The 19,101-nt window shown below is 42.7% G+C and overlaps 1 protein-coding gene across 1 annotated transcript in view; it reads right to left on the bottom strand.

Annotated features, from left to right (window-relative positions):
- Nucleotides 1-12,944, bottom strand: part of SNAP91 (synaptosome associated protein 91) — a 62,408-nt gene extending 49,464 nt beyond the window's left edge. Inside the window, exons 1-2 of the mRNA XM_054279725.1 lie at nt 12,854-12,944; nt 12,114-12,273 (exon numbers count right to left, since the gene is read on the bottom strand). Coding sequence (XP_054135700.1) covers nt 12,114-12,243 — 130 coding nt within the window. The 5' untranslated portion in view covers nt 12,244-12,273; nt 12,854-12,944. The remainder of the gene's footprint in view (nt 1-12,113; nt 12,274-12,853) is intronic.
- Between the last annotated feature and the right edge of the window lie 6,157 nt (nt 12,945-19,101).

The raw sequence follows: 19,101 nt of genomic DNA, 5'->3' as shown, positions 1-19,101 counted from the left end.
ACTCAGTGAGGTTTTAAGTATAGTCTTTAAGACTGCAAATTAATTAGTGATAAATACAGGTTATAGATATTAATATATTTGTTAATATAAAATAGATACTTGTTTTATGAACAAAGTCTGAGACCTTGCTGACACCTGTGATGCAACCAGTCAGAAGAAGAAAAGTTTCATCTTTACTCAGGAATTGCACACCTGGAATAACAGAAGATAGGCTACACAAACATTCTAGTAGAAACATGCTATGGAAAGCACATTTTTACCCCCCCCCCACACAAAGCCAGAACACCAAACAAAGGGGGAAAGGACCCATGGTCCAATAATTCTGCCTGCTTTCTTCCCCAGCACAGCTACCACAGCTTTTTAAAGCATCTTCACTACAGGAAAAGTATTAGTTATCAAGCATGGAATCTTCTCCTTGTCCAAAGTCATAAGAAGTTCAGTCTTGAACCTCATTTGTACAGAATTCACTCACTTTGAATATCAAAGAATCTCAAGCAATAACACAAGTTCAGCAAAGTAGGGGAAAGATGAGAAATCACAGCTTTAATGATCTTTTCCTCTAACCCACAGAACCCACTTCCAACCCTCTTTCCACACAAATTCTGCTTCAAAACTAGCTCAACAGAAACATGCATTTTTCTGCTCAAATACAAGAATTAAGCATTTCTGCTTAAGTTGATATGAAACACCAAGTAATTCTGGAGCTAAATGCGCCACTTCTCTCTTTTATTGATTTACTGGAAGGAAAAGCTGAGTCACAAATCATTATTGCAGTGCCTTTTTTGCATAGTTCTTAACAGTTTAAGATATGAAAAAATTCATTTGCATTTGGTGGACACCAACCAATGGTTATAAGATTAAAATATAACAGCGGCTGTCTTGAAGAAATGCTATTTCCCATCCTATTGTAACAAGGCTGGGGGAAGAACAGAGATGGAAAAAACCCTGACAACATTATAAATAGGTTTTGACCAATAGCTTTGCATGAAAAGGAACTTTTATCCTGCATGGAAAATCTCAGACCTCATTCTACAAGACATTTCCTTCAGCACTTCCAACCTGGAAGCCTTAACCAAAATATACATTATTTTAGAGACAAAACTGGAACCACCAGTCAATCTTCTGCCTAGCCTTCAAAGCATTTACTCAATTTCCTCTAAGGGAATAGTCCTCTCTGTCCATACAAGCATTAAAGTGACAGTTCTCTTGCATCTTGGCTCTTGCTGCAAACAACAAAGCAATTTTAAAGGGATTATAGACTTGCAAGATTATTGCTTAGAAGGGTAACAGTCAATAAAGTCTACTTAAATTACTATTGTCAATTGCCTATTGACATTAGGCCCATTCACAGCCTGATGCCAGGATTCCAGCTGTGGCCTGTGATTATCTCTTCAATGAAAGTGACCAACCCCTAACATTACCTGTTGGCTGTATCAATTCATAACTCTTATCACTTGGGAGCTCACTGGAATATCAGCAACAGGATCAACTGCAGCTTTTAGGTAGAGAGTACAGCTACACTGGAAACACAGGGATTTCACATTTGCCACAATAGCACTGGGCCATTTACTGTAATCTCTGCACTACAGCAATTTCTAATCCTAATCAGCCTTTACATGCTGGGCTGAAGTTACACTCCAAACACATCTGGCAGAAAGTGGTAATCAGCTGAGGCATGGTACCTGAGCTCTTTCAGTTGCCCTGCTGCAGTCTGAGAAGAATTCTATCCCCAAATTATCTCCTCTCCGCAGAAAACCATCTGTTTTTAATAAACTGCTAGAAGTGAAACTATCACTACACTATCAACTCTGCCCAGAACAGCAATTTGTAATCCACTAAAAAGCTGAATGAGACTGAAAACACATTGCAAGAAGCCTGATGTTCCAGCTCCAGTACTTAGCTCTGACATTTTGGGAATACATTAACAAAACAAAACAAAAAAATATTGGGTGGGGATGAGACAATGTGCAAACAACTCCAGTGACATGGTAATTAGCTACAGCCTTTGCGCTGGAAAGAGATCAGTTGACTAAGCAGCCTCAGAAGCTGACACATCTGACTCAACATCCAGACCATGGTCCATGCTTTCACTACTCTCTCAGCAAGAAAATTCTGAGTCCAGTTTTCTCATCAGTGGATGCCTGAAAATGACACAACCAGAAATTTTTAACTAGGAATGATATGCCTGCGACCATGCAGGCAGCCCTGTTGAAAACATGAACATACCTGTAGGAAAAAGAAATCAAATGCAATACAAACCTCTGCACGAGCCAGTGCAACAGTATGACCTCCTGGAAGCACATTGAAGCAGCTCCAACCAAGCAGCAAGTACTTTCTAACATGGCTGCTATCATTTCAATCCATTGTCTTGTATCTCTGTATCTACCATAAAGCAGAAGAGTTCATAAAACCAGATGGCAGCCTCGTATGGGAATGCCATGCCTTGTCTTTTTAACAAAATGACACAGTTAGACACAGCTTTACCCTCTCCTTGCTAAGAAAAATAAAAAATAAAAGTAAAATATGAGCCTGCTCAATTCCTTTATGTCCATTCCCTCATACTACATCAGTTAAACAATATTCCTTTTCTTCTGCCACACTGTTAGGTGAGTTAAAATCTCAAAAATCTTAAAAACACTGAGGTCTACTTCCAATAGACTCGACTCTTCGACATGATCTGGTAGCCTTTAACATACTGCAGATTTATTGATGTTGCAAAAAACCCCAAAATGTTAAATTCAATGGAGCATCCACCTGAGAGATAGAAGATGCAGTAAGGACCATTAACATTAAAAAACCTGACAGCACTAAGTTGCTATCAACAGTTTGAATTCACTAATGCCTCTGGATGATGCATTTGCCACTGGCAGTAGAAGTCTCCTATCAAGCTACTGATGAGTGAGGAGCTTGGAATCCATCACACAGGCTCACATCCAGGCAGAGAAGCTTTGTGCAGAGTCAGATCTCTAGACTGGAACACCCAGAAGTGTCAATTTAACACTTTAGCATCATATGGAGCATGATATTTGAAAGCTAGTTTCTCATAATACTGTCTAAGCAATTTCCAGCTTTCTGATGAACAAGAAGCAGCTCTTTAAACTCACCTATTACAAACATAGCAAACCTTGCCTGTTAACACTCTTGCTATTCACCACCAATGAAGCCATTCTGAAGTTCAAATCAACTTTGCAAAACCAGAAAAACTCTAATGTAGAGTCTTTCACAGTCATTTCATAGAATGAAAGATCAGATCAGAAAGCTGCAGGTAAGGCTCACATATGAAAATACCATTGTTGCACTTGCCAGCAACAGAACATCACTCCTAATAAAACGTACGTGTTTTCAAAACACTAAATATTGTGAGCTGCTTCTGGCTTGCTGTCCCTTAGCAGAATGTACATTCTCCTATAAATACATTTAGATTAAGCTATAAAACTTAGATTAGGAGCTACAAGCACAAAAAACATACTCTGGATTCCAGTCATGCAACAGGATCCAAATCCAAGTCTCCATTTGAAAAGGTTGGATTTGAAAACTCCAGGGCTGCTAAAGGACTGATGCAATGATAAGATAAAGTTTTAATCTATATCTGACCTTTATATATATCATGAGAAACAGCAGCCTTCAGAGGCAGGAAACAGGCCAGCTGGCTTGCCCCCTTCATACAAGCCCTACATTCCCTGAAGCAAGAAGTGAAAGGAGAGTCCTGTGAAAAGCAGTTTGAACTCCCCCTGAAGTGCATCTAGGTCATCTCTCCAATCATGTGAGACGTGCCCCTCACAGTGCTGTCCTGCACTGTGGCAGGATCACCCACCACTGCCCCACTCTGAGCACCTTCCCCATCACTGGTAACCCTGCATACATTTAAACAGTGGGGGCGACAAGTCAGCATCTTTTATTCATGCTTCCAGCAGTCCTGTCTTTCTCTCACTTCTCTGAAGACCATTTTAGAACATTCTGTAAAGCACCAGAGTGATTTAAGATATATAACAAAACCATGCCAGGGGCACCAGGAACTTGCCAGGCTCTGCAGGCTAACCCCTGACCATCTGCTATGGAAGCACCTGCTGCCATCATGTCACCTGCTCTCGTGCAAAGCCAAGAGTCACTGTGAAGTGATGCACTGTACTGTCAGCAGGCAAGCCACAGCCTTGTATCACTTCTTAGGACAGAAAAAAGTTCAAGACACTTTCTTGAAAAGACGCGTCCTTTGGTCCCTTAAGTGCACGGTAGAACAATCTTAGCTCAAGTGGACACCAAACTCTCCAATCTATCTCTACCAGTGTTCTCATCTCAGTCTCCTAAACACTTAAAAACAATGAGCAAAGAATGCTGTTTTCTTTTTTATTCCTTCTTTGAGTCAGTAAAGAAACCTTGTCAAAGCATATGGCTCAACTGTTTTGTCAGAACTCTGAGGCCCAATTGCAACACAGGAGTTTGTGCCAATTTGCTTTTTACCTGTCATAATTCTGTATATTGGCTTACAACCAAAAGGAATTGATTGCCACAAGCCAGACCCAAACTGCAGACACGTCCTGTCAGCAACCTGCAGTTCTCAGTACACGGGAGAGGAAGGGTTTGGTGGTCTTCAAGCACGATCATGTCTATCTACTCACAAAATCCCCTCTACAAAAAACATCATAACACATTTGAGTTTTATCAATAGCTAGAAAAAAACCAGACTCTGGGAAAGGCAACTGACTGACATGCTGCCTCTGCTCAGATGGCCAGAGTAAAAATTACATAAAGACACAACATTAGCATAACATCGGGGCCTTTTGGCATCCAATCCCTTTCATTAAACTAAGTTAAGATACAGATGTAATCTACAACAAAGCACAAGATCACATTATCCTGGGCAGAAAAGAGACACAGAAAGGTATTTAGACTTGGCTGGTCCAGAAGTCAGTTGTAATATTGTGCACTGTCATTTCCTGTGCCTACAACCAAGCCCTGATGCCCAGTGAATGCCCCATTTGCCAGAAAATACTGTTCTAGTATTCCACCTACATTCATTTCAAGGTTGATGTCCAACATCACTTGTGATGCTAGTGCAGATGGATAATATACTATATTCCCTCCCTCAGTGAACTTCAACTCTCAAGTGCTTCAGTAAATGTGTTTCACAACCTAAAGAGAAGACTTTATGAGCACAAACGAAACATGTTTTGTATTGATTTTCAGTATTTTCAGCCAGCTCTGAAGAAAACAGGATCAAAATAGCAAGATAAAAAGCATTAAAAACAGTTTAAGGGTCCAGCATATGGTTTGCAAGACTCCAGAAAAAGCAGACCTTACCATACTCTGCAAGGTGACAAGCTAGCCTCTGCCAAGTATTCCAGTTGCCTTCCAGCAATTGCCAACATCTGGTTTATTCAGCTTAATTTAAGCCACCACCTCTCATCCAAGCAAAATTTTGGACAGAAGGAAAACCAAGCAGCCTTGCTGAATCTGTGGGGTGGGATATTCTAATATCAGCTCACCAGTGAGGCTGCACACTGCAATCCTGCTGATACTGCTGACTCAGAGGAACACAAGTACTGCTGCAAACCCTGCGCCACAGCTCACTGCCTGCCAGGCTACTGGGAAGATTTCTTCTATCCTCTCATTCAGTCTGAGTTCAGGGCTCAGTCCTGTGCCAGATGACCCATGCTTTTCTTTATATCTCCTGCAATGACATCCAGACCCTGATTTCCCGCTTGCTTTACTCCTTGCTTTTTCATTTCACGGTGTTTGAAAGCTCTCTCTCCAAACCAGCCAGGTTATTTCTAATCTGCATGCCATGTGTTGAAGCTTGGTGCAAGGTTTGTCACTCATTGGTGAGGCTCCTGTAATTACCCAAGGCACACAACAGAACTTGTGCTTTTTCCACCCTTACTATCGTCCTGATCTGTGCTCCAAAAAAGGAACAGGGCATGGTAACTTAAGGCCATTGTTTGATACTGTTTGGACTCACCTTTAGGCTAAGGTAAGGCAAAGGGAAGGGATATAACGTTATCACTCCAACCCCAATTTTTCCCCATCCTCACAAATACTGGAGCCAGCTCCTTCAGCAATACTGTATGTCCACAGCTGACTGAGGAAGGTCTACCCCTTTGTTTTCTTCAGTGCCAGGGAGTGAACTCTGCACATGGCAAGGTTTTAGTAGCACTGCAAAATGCTGCAGCTGTGACTTCTGAGAACAGGAGGCTCTTCCAGATGTTGCAGAGCATATCTGCTCCAGCACCATGGAATGCATCCTGTTCCTCCTGCTCCACCTCTAACCTTGGTGTTCTCTCTGCCATTTCTTTTTCCCACTTCCTCTGTCTGTTCAGTATTTTCTGCTTTTTCTTTGGTTTGTTTTCCTTGAGGTGCCAAAGACTTTGTGGATGGGCCCAGCTGTGTGTTGCAGCAGATCCACCATGGAGCTGGCTGTGTCTGGCACAGAGCATGTCCTGGTCTCCTATGAAAGCCAGCCCTGCAGCCAACAACTTGTCATGGACGCCCACCACTGGGGCAAGGTAAGCAGGGCAGGAAGAGCAAAGCAGTCTCAAGAACCCTGAGCAGCAGTAGGAAAATGCTAAAAGCAGTGTCCCTCTACTGCACTACTATTTCTTCAAAAATGGGAGCTGTGAGAGCTGGAAATTTTCTTTGGCTACCAATTTCTCAGTACAGCAAGAAGAAGGGAAAATAAATAGCCTTCGAAATGCTTCATGCCCTTCAAAGTTATGCTGTCATCTACTTTTAAGCACTTCAGAGGATCCTTCACATGGCAGAGACACAGAAGCATGGACTGACCATACCTACAGAGCATTTTCATGGAGACTTCAGAGAATTCCTCACTAGTGCAAAAGGCCTGCATAAAGCATGCACAGAAGATAAAGGGTTTAAAAGTGAGGCTGGGAAATCAGACATAGATGAAATCAAAACATAGGAAATCAATCAAACCTGCAGATTTTTGTTGTTGTCATTTAGAAGACGTTCAATTGCTGCCAAAATCTAAGGGAGCAACACTATGAAACTATTATGAAATATACTCAACTACTAAATAGGAGTGATTAAAACCATTCTCTGGTCACTGCCATTCTGACCATCTCATAAAAAGCTACTCCATTATCAAGGTCTACAATGGAAGTCAGTACAACAGAAAGCCCTGACTTGTCCCAGAATTTGTCATCCATGACCTTGAAAAAACATGTTTAACAGAAGAATCTTGCTTCCTCTTGAAAAAGACTAAGAATACCTGCCCTCAGGACTAGTCAATTTTTATCAAGTTAAACTGCTTACATGATAAAAAGTTTAATATTACAGTGCCTAATTATTTTCCTGTTCTCTCATCTTCCCTCTTCTTTTCCTTAGGCATTGCACCATAAGACAACTTACTCACAGAACAACTGAAATGCACAGAATGCAAGTGATCCTGCCCATATTTCAACATTTGGATCTTAAAATGAATTCAAACTTTTACCCTGATTCAAACGTATTTTGAAGAATTGGCCAAGTCTTAGTTTGATTAGGGCAGCCTTCTCTTGGTATTACACATGCCTTAAAAACAGTATGGGGCGGGGGGAATAAAAAGTTAATGCCACTTATATACTCAAGAACAACTAATCTAAAAAGTGTTCTTATTATCTCACCTTATCCGTGACAGACATTTATTTCTACTCCTCTTAAAGATCTGCATGCCTACAAATAAAGTGTGTCCTTAACACCCTTTTGGGAAAGGACATGGTAGAAGCCCACAGAAACAGCCATTCAACACAAAAACTGATGATGAGTCCTTACACACAATAAAAGTGCTAATCCAACATCCAATAAAGAATTAAAGAAAATAACTGCTTGCTTGGATGTTTTTCATTTCAGGTGTGAGAGCAATTCATTGGGATAACAGAGGAGTTCACACTTTAAAATCCACACCAGCTATGACAACAAAAACTGAGACACAGTATTCCAGCTGATCTTCAGCAGTCACATTTAAACAAAGTCAGTTCTCTGACACACAGAATTACTGCAATACAAGACATAGTGAGACATAAAAGCAGTTTCATTAGTAAAATGTGAAGGATTAGGCCCAGTGTGTACAGGAACTTGGCGATTTTCTTGAAGATACTCCCACAGCTGTAGAGCCCAAGTGTCACCTAGACTGCAGAGCAATGCAGTACATCTGCACTACTCCCACTAGGAGAGGGCCACAAGCGCCAACAGTCTTGGAACACTCCCCAGATCACTTCAACAGCAAAGACCTTCTGAAACATGCACACCCTAGTTAACCTTGTCCTTTAACCACTGAGTCAACACACACTGAACTCTAGGGACTCAAGGTAGCTCCACTGACCCCCAACTTTTCCCAAAAAGCAGAGACAGACATATTCCCCAGGAGTAAGACAGAGGTTTCTAAAGCTAACCTGTGGGACCAGGAACATCATCTTTACTGAGCCTAGGCAAAAAAGTTTAACACGCTGCTTTTGGTCAACGCACACTTCTATTTCAACAAAGACCAAAGTGATTCAAACTTATTAGGCCAACACCAGAGACTGCAGAAGGTAGAACATGGCAAGAAAGTGTCTGTACAAGCAAAATTCTGACAGCAGCCCTGCAGTTCAGTTACCACCATGAATTAAACTATAAACTTCTTTCTTAGAGCCTCTGCTTGCCAGGTGCATGCAAATATGCAAAATTAGGCTTGGGATGAAAATAAGTTCCAGCAGATACACAAGTCATCTTCACTGCTACAGAAAATCAAATCCTGCTATTCATCTGCTTTGTTTTGACTTTTCGCAAAAACATCTCCCAGTTCTTGATCAGGCTTCTGAGAAAGTCCTCTACCTTATGAGAATTGTTTTGAAGAAGTAAGGAGACACATGTGGTCTTTTCAGAATACACACTGCAGAACTTCCTCCTGCTGCAAAGCAATTCACTCAGCAAAACAAGTCAAGGAAAATCCCAGACATTTCTATCATTTTCACAAACAGGAACTTGTTACAACCACCTGCAGATGCAACAACTTCACTAGTTTCCAATCCACTTCCCTAAATGAAAGCTTGAAGGTCTGTTTCTGAGTGAGATCCTATAAAAAGAGCTGAATTGAGATCTACCCACTTTTCCCTCATATATCATGTGGTTTCACATTTGGAAGTCATGTTATTTCCCTTCTCCCAAAGCATCTCCCTGTTGATGCCGTCAGAGTCATTCTCATTTGATGCCTGAAGCAGCCTTTTACTTGGCCCACACAATTAAATCCTCAGTGAAGCCTTAACACATCTTTCAGAACAGTTCTAAGAATCAAGCTCCTATGCTGTGCACAAGTATTGCCTTCCCACTTGAATGATCAGCTTATATATCCTTAATGTGGCCCATTATATATCCTTAATGTAGCCCATATGCCTCATTCACCCACTGCATCAAAATAAAGTTGCTAACTCCCCACTTCTTCACAGGAATAATAATCTAGCTAACAAACACTGGTTAACTGAAGGATAGGAATTCTTATAATTGTGGTGATTTTTAGACAACTTTTGGATGACAACAGTTTTGTTATATGAAAATGATCAGAGCTCGACTGTCCCACACCATCAGAGCATCCTAGATTTACATTCCTTTTCCCACCACCGGGAAAGCTCATTTAATGCCATCTGGCACTACTTCCAGCAGTTGTTGAAAATTCACTAGTAGGAGATCTGGAGTTCAAGAAAATGGTAAATCCTGTTAACAAGCATAAGATAGCAACCAAATGATACTTTAGTGCTCCTTCTCATGACCAGCCTGTCCAGCACTGAGAGCCCATGCCAAAAGACAGCAGCACCTATATTGCAGTCTGGATTTGAAAGCTATAGCAAGTACAGACAACCACACAAAAGTAAACATTTAGCAGCTCAGCTTTTCTACATTGAAGACATTAATTCTGTTCTTTTCTCCCTTACTTACACACCACCTTTCACCTTGTCACCTGTGATCTCCCTATAACCCTCTGTAATTATTATCTTCTGCAGCAAACATATGAGAACAGGCATTATTGTATCCTATCCTTACAGGACTACTTAACCCATGTTAAATAGTTGATCTCTCAATTTAATTTACAAAGCCCAGTTGCTAAGTAGGGCAGTGGAAGAGAGGTTGTGTGACCTGACACCTGGCCTCTAAGACACTAAATAAAATTATGGAGTTCCCTAAGGACACAGAAGCCCAATGCCAATACCAGAATTACAGCTCTTCATAAGGCATCATTCTAACCATCACTCTGGAATCTCAATTTTTAATTGTCTAAACTCCTCATACATAAAACTTATTGTAAGGCACTGGGAAGTTTTACCTTTCATTCTTCACATCTTCAAATGCTACTTATCGGACCTGAAATACACCCAGACAATTAAACTCCGAACTGTTATTTACAGCTTGTAAAATAGGGAAAAAAAAAAAAAAGAGCAGACATATGTCTTCCCAGGAAATGATAACTTCTTTTTCTCTTTTATGTGTGACATGCAGGTAGGTAAGAAATTCTGTGGAATTCTACTTGCTTCTGTCTTCTATACACCAACTTTCTTGAATAGTACTATTAGCACCAATATCCAAACACAAATCCTTTACAGTCCTTACTATAACACTGGTAGATTACTCCTACCTCACTTTAATCCTGCCTATTCCAGATAGTATTTTTATTTATATATGTATATAAACACAGAGACATATAGACACAGCATGCTTTCAAATACATGAACTATGCTTTTTTTAAGCTAAAGCTTCTAGTAAGAGAGATGGTCTGTACAGGACAGTCCAGACACAGCCTAAAGTGTTTAAAAAGATTAAAAAGCGTTGACAGCTACCAAAAAACAACATAGAAGAAACATCAATAACCAAGATGATTTTTTTTAAATATACAATAAAACATGACAGAATATATGATATCAAGACCAATTATCTACTTAAACAGTTTAGACTCCAGTGAGTCTTCAATCAATGCTGCTTACATCAGCATTTCTTGGACACACTGCAAGAGCATCCAGATATACTGAAAGACCAGTCTACTGTTTGCTACTTGGAGAGTAAGCTACAAAGTCATTAGAAGAGAAATCTGGAATTATTTTCCAGAAGTAATGCTACCCCCTTTTAACAAATACTGCATCATCAGAACTGTACTTACAAACACCTGCACCAGCATTACTTAGTAATGGCCAGCAGCCAAGAGACTGCCTGGTATAAAACCTGCTGATCTTTACTTGAATGTACTTCTTGCCACGTCCAAAAAGACCACGGGAAGCCCACTTAGTTTTAGATATTAACACCTGCTGTTGATCTGCCAAGTTCAATGCTGGACAGAGATACTACTGGTAAACAAGGCCAATTAACATCCCACAACCAAATTCTTTCACCATTCTACTACTTGGTGTCTCCAAGCAGGGGCAGACAGTTGAAGTGAAATTGTCAGGATGAAACATTACTAGCTCATTGTTTTCCAGTAAAGGTTTTGCCTCACCCTTGCTTCATGCCTTAAATAGCTAATGTCAGTCCAGAATACATCAAAAATCTGAGATAAAGCCAACATCCATCTTCAATAAAACACTGATGCACACTACTGGACAGCTCACAAAGTTGCTGTCCAATATCTGGGACCTCAGCAACAGCCCTTAAACTCTCCAAAGGTTGTCCCAGTCCACAGCACGGCGTTATCCCAGTGCCTTGCCATTTAAGCATGCCATCATCTGAACCTCTTCAGAAGTGGGGATGCAGTGCTGTGGAGATGGCCCCGCTCACGCTGGTGCTTGGCCAGCTCTGGGAATATCATTTATGTATATCTCATCCTAGTTTAACCCTGACCAAAGCAGGCAGTGGCAAGCGCGTGTCCATTTTGCCCTGTGATTCTCTCCCCCCGAGCCCCTGCTCCATAAGGCGCTCTTTCCACTGTCTTCCTGGATAAAAGGTCATGAGGAGAAAAAATGGCCGAAAGAGCAGTATTATGCAATAAGAGAAGAAATGCAATAATAACTCATCCTCTCCTGGAGATTTCCCATCACCCTCACGCTTTGCAAGCTGGATTAGAGCAAGCGTGACAGCCAGCCGGCTCAAAGGCCGCTGAAGTGCCCCGCGGGCAGGCTCCTCAGCCCCGGGCCTTGGCTGGGGAAACAAAAAGGGATGCTCACAGTCCAGGTGCTTTTTCTTGGGCCCCATCACTTCATGCGTGGTGGCTTTGCAGACGGCTCTGGCTACGGCCGATCCCGTAACGCTGTACTGAGCAGCTGCGATGCGATCTGTCAGCGTCTGACCCGACATCTTCGAACGGCGTGCTGGCTGCTGCCGGCTCTGCAGGGGCGAAAGACACGGGAGGGGACGGGGAGATGCCGGGTCTGCGGCCGGGGGGAGGCACGGAGGGACGGGCAGGGGCGGCAGGGGCACGGGCACAGCCCCGCCACACGCACAATGGTCCCCGGGGCAGGCCGGCCCCTCCCGAGGCGCAGCCCCCCCGCCCCGTTGTGTAAGCCTCTGCCTCGCTGGAAGCCGCCCGGGGCAGGAAGGAGGGTATTTTAGGCGTTGCGAGGAACAGATGAAGGAGAAATAATGACGGCAGCTGAAGGAGGCTGCATACACACACGGTGCGAGCCCCGGGATGGGGGATGCAGCCCTCCCGCACCTGCCTCCGCCGCGCCCCGGCCCCGCTGCAGCGCCCGCGCCGCCGCCTCCCCGGTGCGAGATTATGGCACCGTTGCGCCATGTTCTGCCCTCCCGGTGCCTCCCCCACCGCCGCCCCCGGCCCCGACAGGGACTCCCCCCCTCCCCGCGCCGGGAAGCGGGGCGCCGCTGGATGCGGCGGCGGCGGCGCCCAGCGCCATGCAGCATCCCGGCGCGGGGCGACAGCGGGACGGACCGAGCGCCAGCGGCCGACCTGTCAGCGCGTCCTTCCCTGCCGTCCTCCTACCGCCGCTCCGGGGAGGGCACTGCCGGCCCCCGCCGCGACCGCTGCCCGGCCCGGCCCGCTGGCGAGGCGCCCCGCGGCGCAGCAGCCCCCCCCGGCCCCCCGGCCCCGGTAGCCCCAGGTGCCGGGCGGGCTGCCCCTCCCGCCGCCGCCGCCGCCGCCGCCGCCGGGGATGCGCTGGGCGTCCACGCCCGGGAGCCGACGCTGCTATTTCCAGCCGGCGGCTTAATCCTCCCGCAGCCTAATCCCCGCGCTACTGCCGCAGCAGCGCCGCCCCCTAGCCCGGTGCAGAGGGCGGGACGGAGCGGAGCCGAGCGGCGCTGCCGCCGCCGCCGCCGCAGCTCGGTGGCCGGCGCAGTCAGGTGACCGCGGTCCCCCACCCGCACCCCGCTTCCCGGAGCGGCGGCGGGCACGGCCGGGGCTGCGCCCACGCCGGGGCTGTCCCGGGGGGAGCCGCGGCCCGGGGGAGCCGAAGCTGCTGATGCTTCCCCGGTCTGCATCATGGTCCTGTCGAGAGCGCTTAAAATAGTGCCTTGAGATATCCCAAAAGCGCGCACAGACTAGATTTGTCCAGGCTGTTGTTATGGTGTTATTGTTATCAAAAACATCTGAAATATGTCCCCAGAAGGGTTTTTTCTCTGTTATCTAAGGTACCCTACGGGTTTTGGTTACAACCCCAGCCAAACTCGGGAGGATACATTGCTACAATTTTATTGTGTAATTGAAGCCTACCGGAGTGATCCGTGGAGTATTGGGAAGTGTAGCGTACATATATTACCATAAATTGGCTGAACTTAGTTTTGGAGTAAAGTGATTTAAGTGGGTGGGGTCTAAACGAAATGGCACTGGCAGCAATTATTCGAGCTGCCGGTAGAACAAATTTCAGAAGGCGATGTCAGCACATGTTATTAATTAGCTGGAGAAAACACTACGTACAGTCAGTATTGAAGAGTTGTGCACACCAAGTGATAATTGGATTGTGTTGCATGCAAAGACACACAGCACCATTTTCGTTTGTTATATCAGGAACAGAACACTGACAAGGGATTGTGATCTGTGACAGTATGAAACAGCAGATTTCTTACTACTTCATTCTTTCTTTTTCTTTTCTTTTTTTTTTCTTTTTTTTCACCTAACAACAGAGATTTTAAATTTTGAGGTATCCTGAAAGCTTGAGACTGCTTTTAAAATAATGCTTAAAAGTTCAAGGTATCTTTTCTGTGGGAAATGTCTTCCAAAACAGCTGTAAAATGGTGCTTTGGACCACTGAAGACAGGTGTTCAGATTTGGACATTTTCAATATTGGTTAAATCCCCTTCTTTTTTTGCAGAGCAGATAGAGATTTTTGGATTTCAAGATTCAAAGGTTTTCTCAAATACAGTGTTTGACTATGGAGAGGAATTTCATTTCAAAAAAAGATGTAAAGTGTATATCACTGTTAGCAATGAGCATTAGGAGCCTGCAAACTTCAAATATTTCCATAGAGAGACTCTCATATTCCAATAGTGAGAATGTGTCCATGCTTCTCAGCTCTGTTCCATATTTAGTAGCAAATAAATAAACCATGGAGTTGCACAGAAAGGTAATACCGTGCTCTTTAGCATTACTATAGTCCACTGTTCAAGTATGGACAAATTTCAGTAATACTTAGAAATTGTTTGTTACCACAGAAATGTTAACTTCAATGTCTAGGAATTTGTCATTAATGACATGGTTTATGGCAGCTAGAAGCATGTCTTAGCAGAGGCACACAAACAATTTTTCCTCTGTACTTCACCATCAGTTATTGGGGTCATACTCCCAATTGATTTCAGAGGAAAGAAACAATTGGGATCTAACAATACTTCATGTTCCATTACTGGTGTTAAGAGTGACTCTGAACTTTTCTTGGTAGCATTGACAGGAGTTTAGAATGGTTTGACTTTAAAAGAGAAACTTCCTTTGTACATTACAGAAGAGAAAAAAAGCTACACAAATTGTTTTATTGTTTTGGAATTTATTGACTCCACACAGCAGAAATTTAGAATGGTTTTATTTCCTGCAAGCAGGATAGTTTTCAACTTTATGCTAGCCAAAGTATTTAATTAGTGATACTGCTTTTATTATCATCTAGTGTACATCTTCAGTGTGCAGTTCTGGATATTTTCTGAACTAGTCCATATTGTTATCAACAGTCACTGTCACTGAGATTCTCATCTGTGTCACCAAAAATTATGATTGTTAATACCCAGCTATTTTTTTATCTTCATATTGTCAAAATATTGAAGCAAAAGATAAGTCAAATAATCTGTACTATTGCCTTAAAATTTATGCAGTTTCTTAATGAAAACCTAAGGTGCTTTAAGAAGGTAAGACAAGAAGACATTAGTACTCTTTAAATTCAGAGTGAAGGGATGTGATCTACTGAAGCTGTATTACTTTTGCATTTAAAACCAACCACCACTCCCCCCAAAATAACCCAACTCCCCAAAACAGGAGTTCGTGTTTGTAGTGAAAACCACACAGGAGACAGGAACCACCTTGAATAAGGATATACCACAGAGGGAGCTGTCCAGGACTAAATAGATGGAGAGCTGGGGTTGCCATTTCACTGGGTAGTTTTAGATGACGTCCCAAGAAGTTGCCTGGTGTGCTGGCTCTGTGAAACCCAGGCTCACAGCTTGGCTGGTGGGGGTCCAGATGAGGGCCACATAAGCGGCTGGAAAGGGTTCTTGCTGTTGAAAATAACACAGAATTGATGATGTCTTTCTTGACTCTTTGTAAATGTGCTTTCAACTTAATAATGAAAGCCTTAAAGAAGAGAAGATATATTAATGACAAACTGAATAGCCATTTTGAAGCAGAAAGATAATTCTTAACTGAATTTGAAGTAGAGAAAAATAGAGTTGTTCTGTGTTAACCTCACACTCAAGCACACGTGGAGGGAAGGAGGCATGTGTGAGGGCTGATTCATCACACCTCACCCCTGAATTCTGCCCCAGAGATGCCCATCTCTTGGCTGATGTAAGGCATGTAGACTCTATTTTCATGCACTAAGGTGCGCTGAAAATCTGAGGGTTTCTCACCATAATTATGCTTTTTTTCCATTTTTTTTCCCAGTTTCTCTTGTCAAGTCTTCCAGTTCTTCAGCCAGCTTCGATGCCCTTTCCTCCTGCCTTCACAGGCCAGGCAGAGACTGAGACCCCAGCCTGTCTGTGCCTGAGCCTGCATCTGACCCAGTGCTGTTGCTCTGCTTCTCCCTCTGGCTCTTAGGGCCAGTGGTACAAACAGAGCTCCTGGAGAGGCTGGCTGTAACCATAGTGATAGCAGCAGTCCTGAACAGATCTGTTTAGCTCTGGGGAGTGGGGGGAAAGACTTTTCAAAGGAGAAGCATCCTCCAGACTTTGTATCAGGTTGATGGAGCCAGGTAGTTCACATTATGCTTTCTCTACAATGCAACAGAAGTTGCAAAACAGCAGTAGGTACTCAAATCATGCAATACTCAGGAGTTTCTGCGCTTCTGCTGTCAAATATAACCTCATTGTTTGGTCTTGTGTAGGTTCTGTCCACAGCTGTTTGTTCAGCCTCTGTCCTCACCCTCCTTAATGGCATTTGTTTCAGTACTTCCTTTGGTTGCTGTGATAAAAAGCAGCAATGACAAATTAAAGATGTTTGTCAATTTTCCAGTCAGAATGATGGTCTGAGAAGGATGCAGCCTGAATGTGTTTGTACATCCCAGGCAGAAGATTCATCTCATTTTGGAGAACTACCTGAGCTACTGAATCTAAGAGAACAGCCATACACAGTGGTAAGGGTACAGGCTTGGTGGCATGAGTATATACTCTACATCCCATAGGAAATGCCTTTTTTGTGTCTTTGAGGAACTTTGAAAATTAAAAAGTTAATTTAGATAAGAGGGAGAGTTAATAGAAGAGAAAAGTTACACAAAGCATAGCTAATGAGCTCTTTTACTGCTGGTTAAGCCATGTCAGAGTGAGGTCACGTTCTGCAGAATATTGAGTGTCTGCACATCACAGAGCTGATGGTTACAGAGAGATGGCAATTGGCATGTTCTGTACAGATGATAAAGGTGTGTTCCTTCCCCTTACCCAGCACCCTGGTTCCCACAAGGACCACCTTAAAATCTGTATTTTCTTTGCGACCTCTGTTGACTGATGCATTAATGGACACCATCATCCACATCACAAGGACAGCTTTTGCTGCTGGAGTAGTTTTTTGGGTTATGTCTGGCAATAACACTGAGGTTAATAGACCAGAAAGGGGACAGATGGATGTATGTGTCAGAAATGGAGCAAAAGTCCTGTACTTGTGAAAGTCAGTACCTGTGAAATTCCTCACTAATTAGTATTTTGTAGATACAAAATAGATAGAGCTTCCCAATAGAGCTTCCAATGCAAAAGTCTGGAGGTATGAAGTGTATTGCACTTCCACACAACACATTCAGACTAGGCCTAAATTTGTCTTTTTCTTTTTTTTTTTAACCTTTTATTTTACACAGAGCATTAATCTTTTACAGATTTATTTTAAAAAGTCTGTGTACCAAAAGCTTCCTGCCTCTATAGGTAATATGTATTCTAATATAGTCAATGTGGAAATAGCAGCTTTCTTTTCATATTAGACAGAGGGGAGAATTAATTTAAGAAAGTTGCAAGTCAGCTTCAATACAAGCGTTTTGTATTCCATTGAAGCTGTTGATATTGGAAAGAAGAACATTTATCAAAAAAATTAGATGAGGACATACTGAGCTTCACAGACATCATAAAACAGATTTGCAGGAGTATAGAGAAACAGATAATTGAGTGCTAATTGACGTTTAAAATTTGTTACTCATTGACTAATTGCCAGTCATGTCTTTGAATACAAAGTAACTCTGAAGGCATTGATCACAACTGCATCATTTCCACAAAGAGGGCAGGATGCTGCCTGAAACAAAATCCAAATTTCATGTACCACAGAAATTTTGATCTAATGAAAGACGATAGGCTTTTAAGCTATCTTGGCTTTGTGGATATTCAGTTTTCCTTTTCAAGAAAAAACAACTTTTTTTGCAAAGATGTATTATTTTGGTATTCATATTTTGGTATTCATTATTTTGGTATTCATTCATGGCAGCATTTTGCTATAAATGGGGGATTGTTGTATTAATAATAGCAATAATTATGCAATTGTATTTTATATATATATAACAATTGTATTTTAATAGTTGTATTTTAATATATAACAATTATATTTTAACAATTGCATTTTAATATATAACAATTGTATTTTAATATATAACAATTGTATTTCAATACAATAGTGGCTGTATCCTGGCTATGACCATCATGCATAGAACCAGGGATATTTCACTGACTTTTGTCTGCTCTGCCAGAAGCATTAAATGCTGTATCTTACATTGAGCACAACTGGTACAAACTGGGCCTGAGAAGCAGCTAGCAATGATTTTCAAGGGAAGAAGCCTCTCTATATTCTTCCAAAAAAGAAAAGGTATTCAAGAGAAGGAAATTCCATTTCTTTGCTCTGCTAAATCAGTGAAGGCTGCCATCCTGAAGCCTAAGCCTGGTCTCTCACCTGCTTCTCTGGCTCTTGGCAAATCCCCAATTTCTGCAAAAGCAGGGCTGCTTTCAAAAGGTAACTGTTAACATGCTGAATAGTCCTTTGCAATTGATGTGTATTTACAGCATTTTTTTATTTTACGTGTTGTCCAGTATCTGCAGGAGCTCCTGGACAGAGAGTATGGGGCAAAAACTGTTAAGACAGTGGGCCTTCAGCCAGGTCCAGGAGGGGTGACCCACCTTCTCTTTAAGAGCTCTGCCAGGTGATGTAAACTGATTACTTGAGCTTTCTGACATCCCAGAAGCAGGTTTGATACAGAGAAGAACTTGGTGTGTCTAAGAATGAAGCTGACCCAGAAGAAGGAGGCTGTAGGGATTCAGTAATAATTTTCCTGATGGTCCATGGAAGTGTGGTACCATCTGAACTTCAGGACTGAGCTTTCAAGCACGTACTGCCTGCCCTGTCTGCTGCTGCTCTAGGCTCAGAAACCCTCAGCTGTATAATGAAGTGACAGTCAAAGTCTTCTAGGAAATTTCTGAAGTTATAATTTCAGTGACAGATTTGTTCAGCAGAAGTTCAATAGATGCCAGATATATGTCAAATAGGAGTACAACTTTCAACCCTGAGGGTAAAATAAATTTTAAGCAAAAAAAGATAAGGAT

Source organism: Melozone crissalis, unplaced genomic scaffold, assembly GCF_028551555.1.
Source record: "Melozone crissalis strain CALT ecotype California unplaced genomic scaffold, PUWL_Pcris_2 ptg000027l_1, whole genome shotgun sequence".
NCBI lineage: Eukaryota > Metazoa > Chordata > Aves > Passeriformes > Passerellidae > Melozone > Melozone crissalis.
Note: the sequence above shows the minus strand (reverse complement) of the source record. Positions and strands in the feature narration are given on the sequence as shown.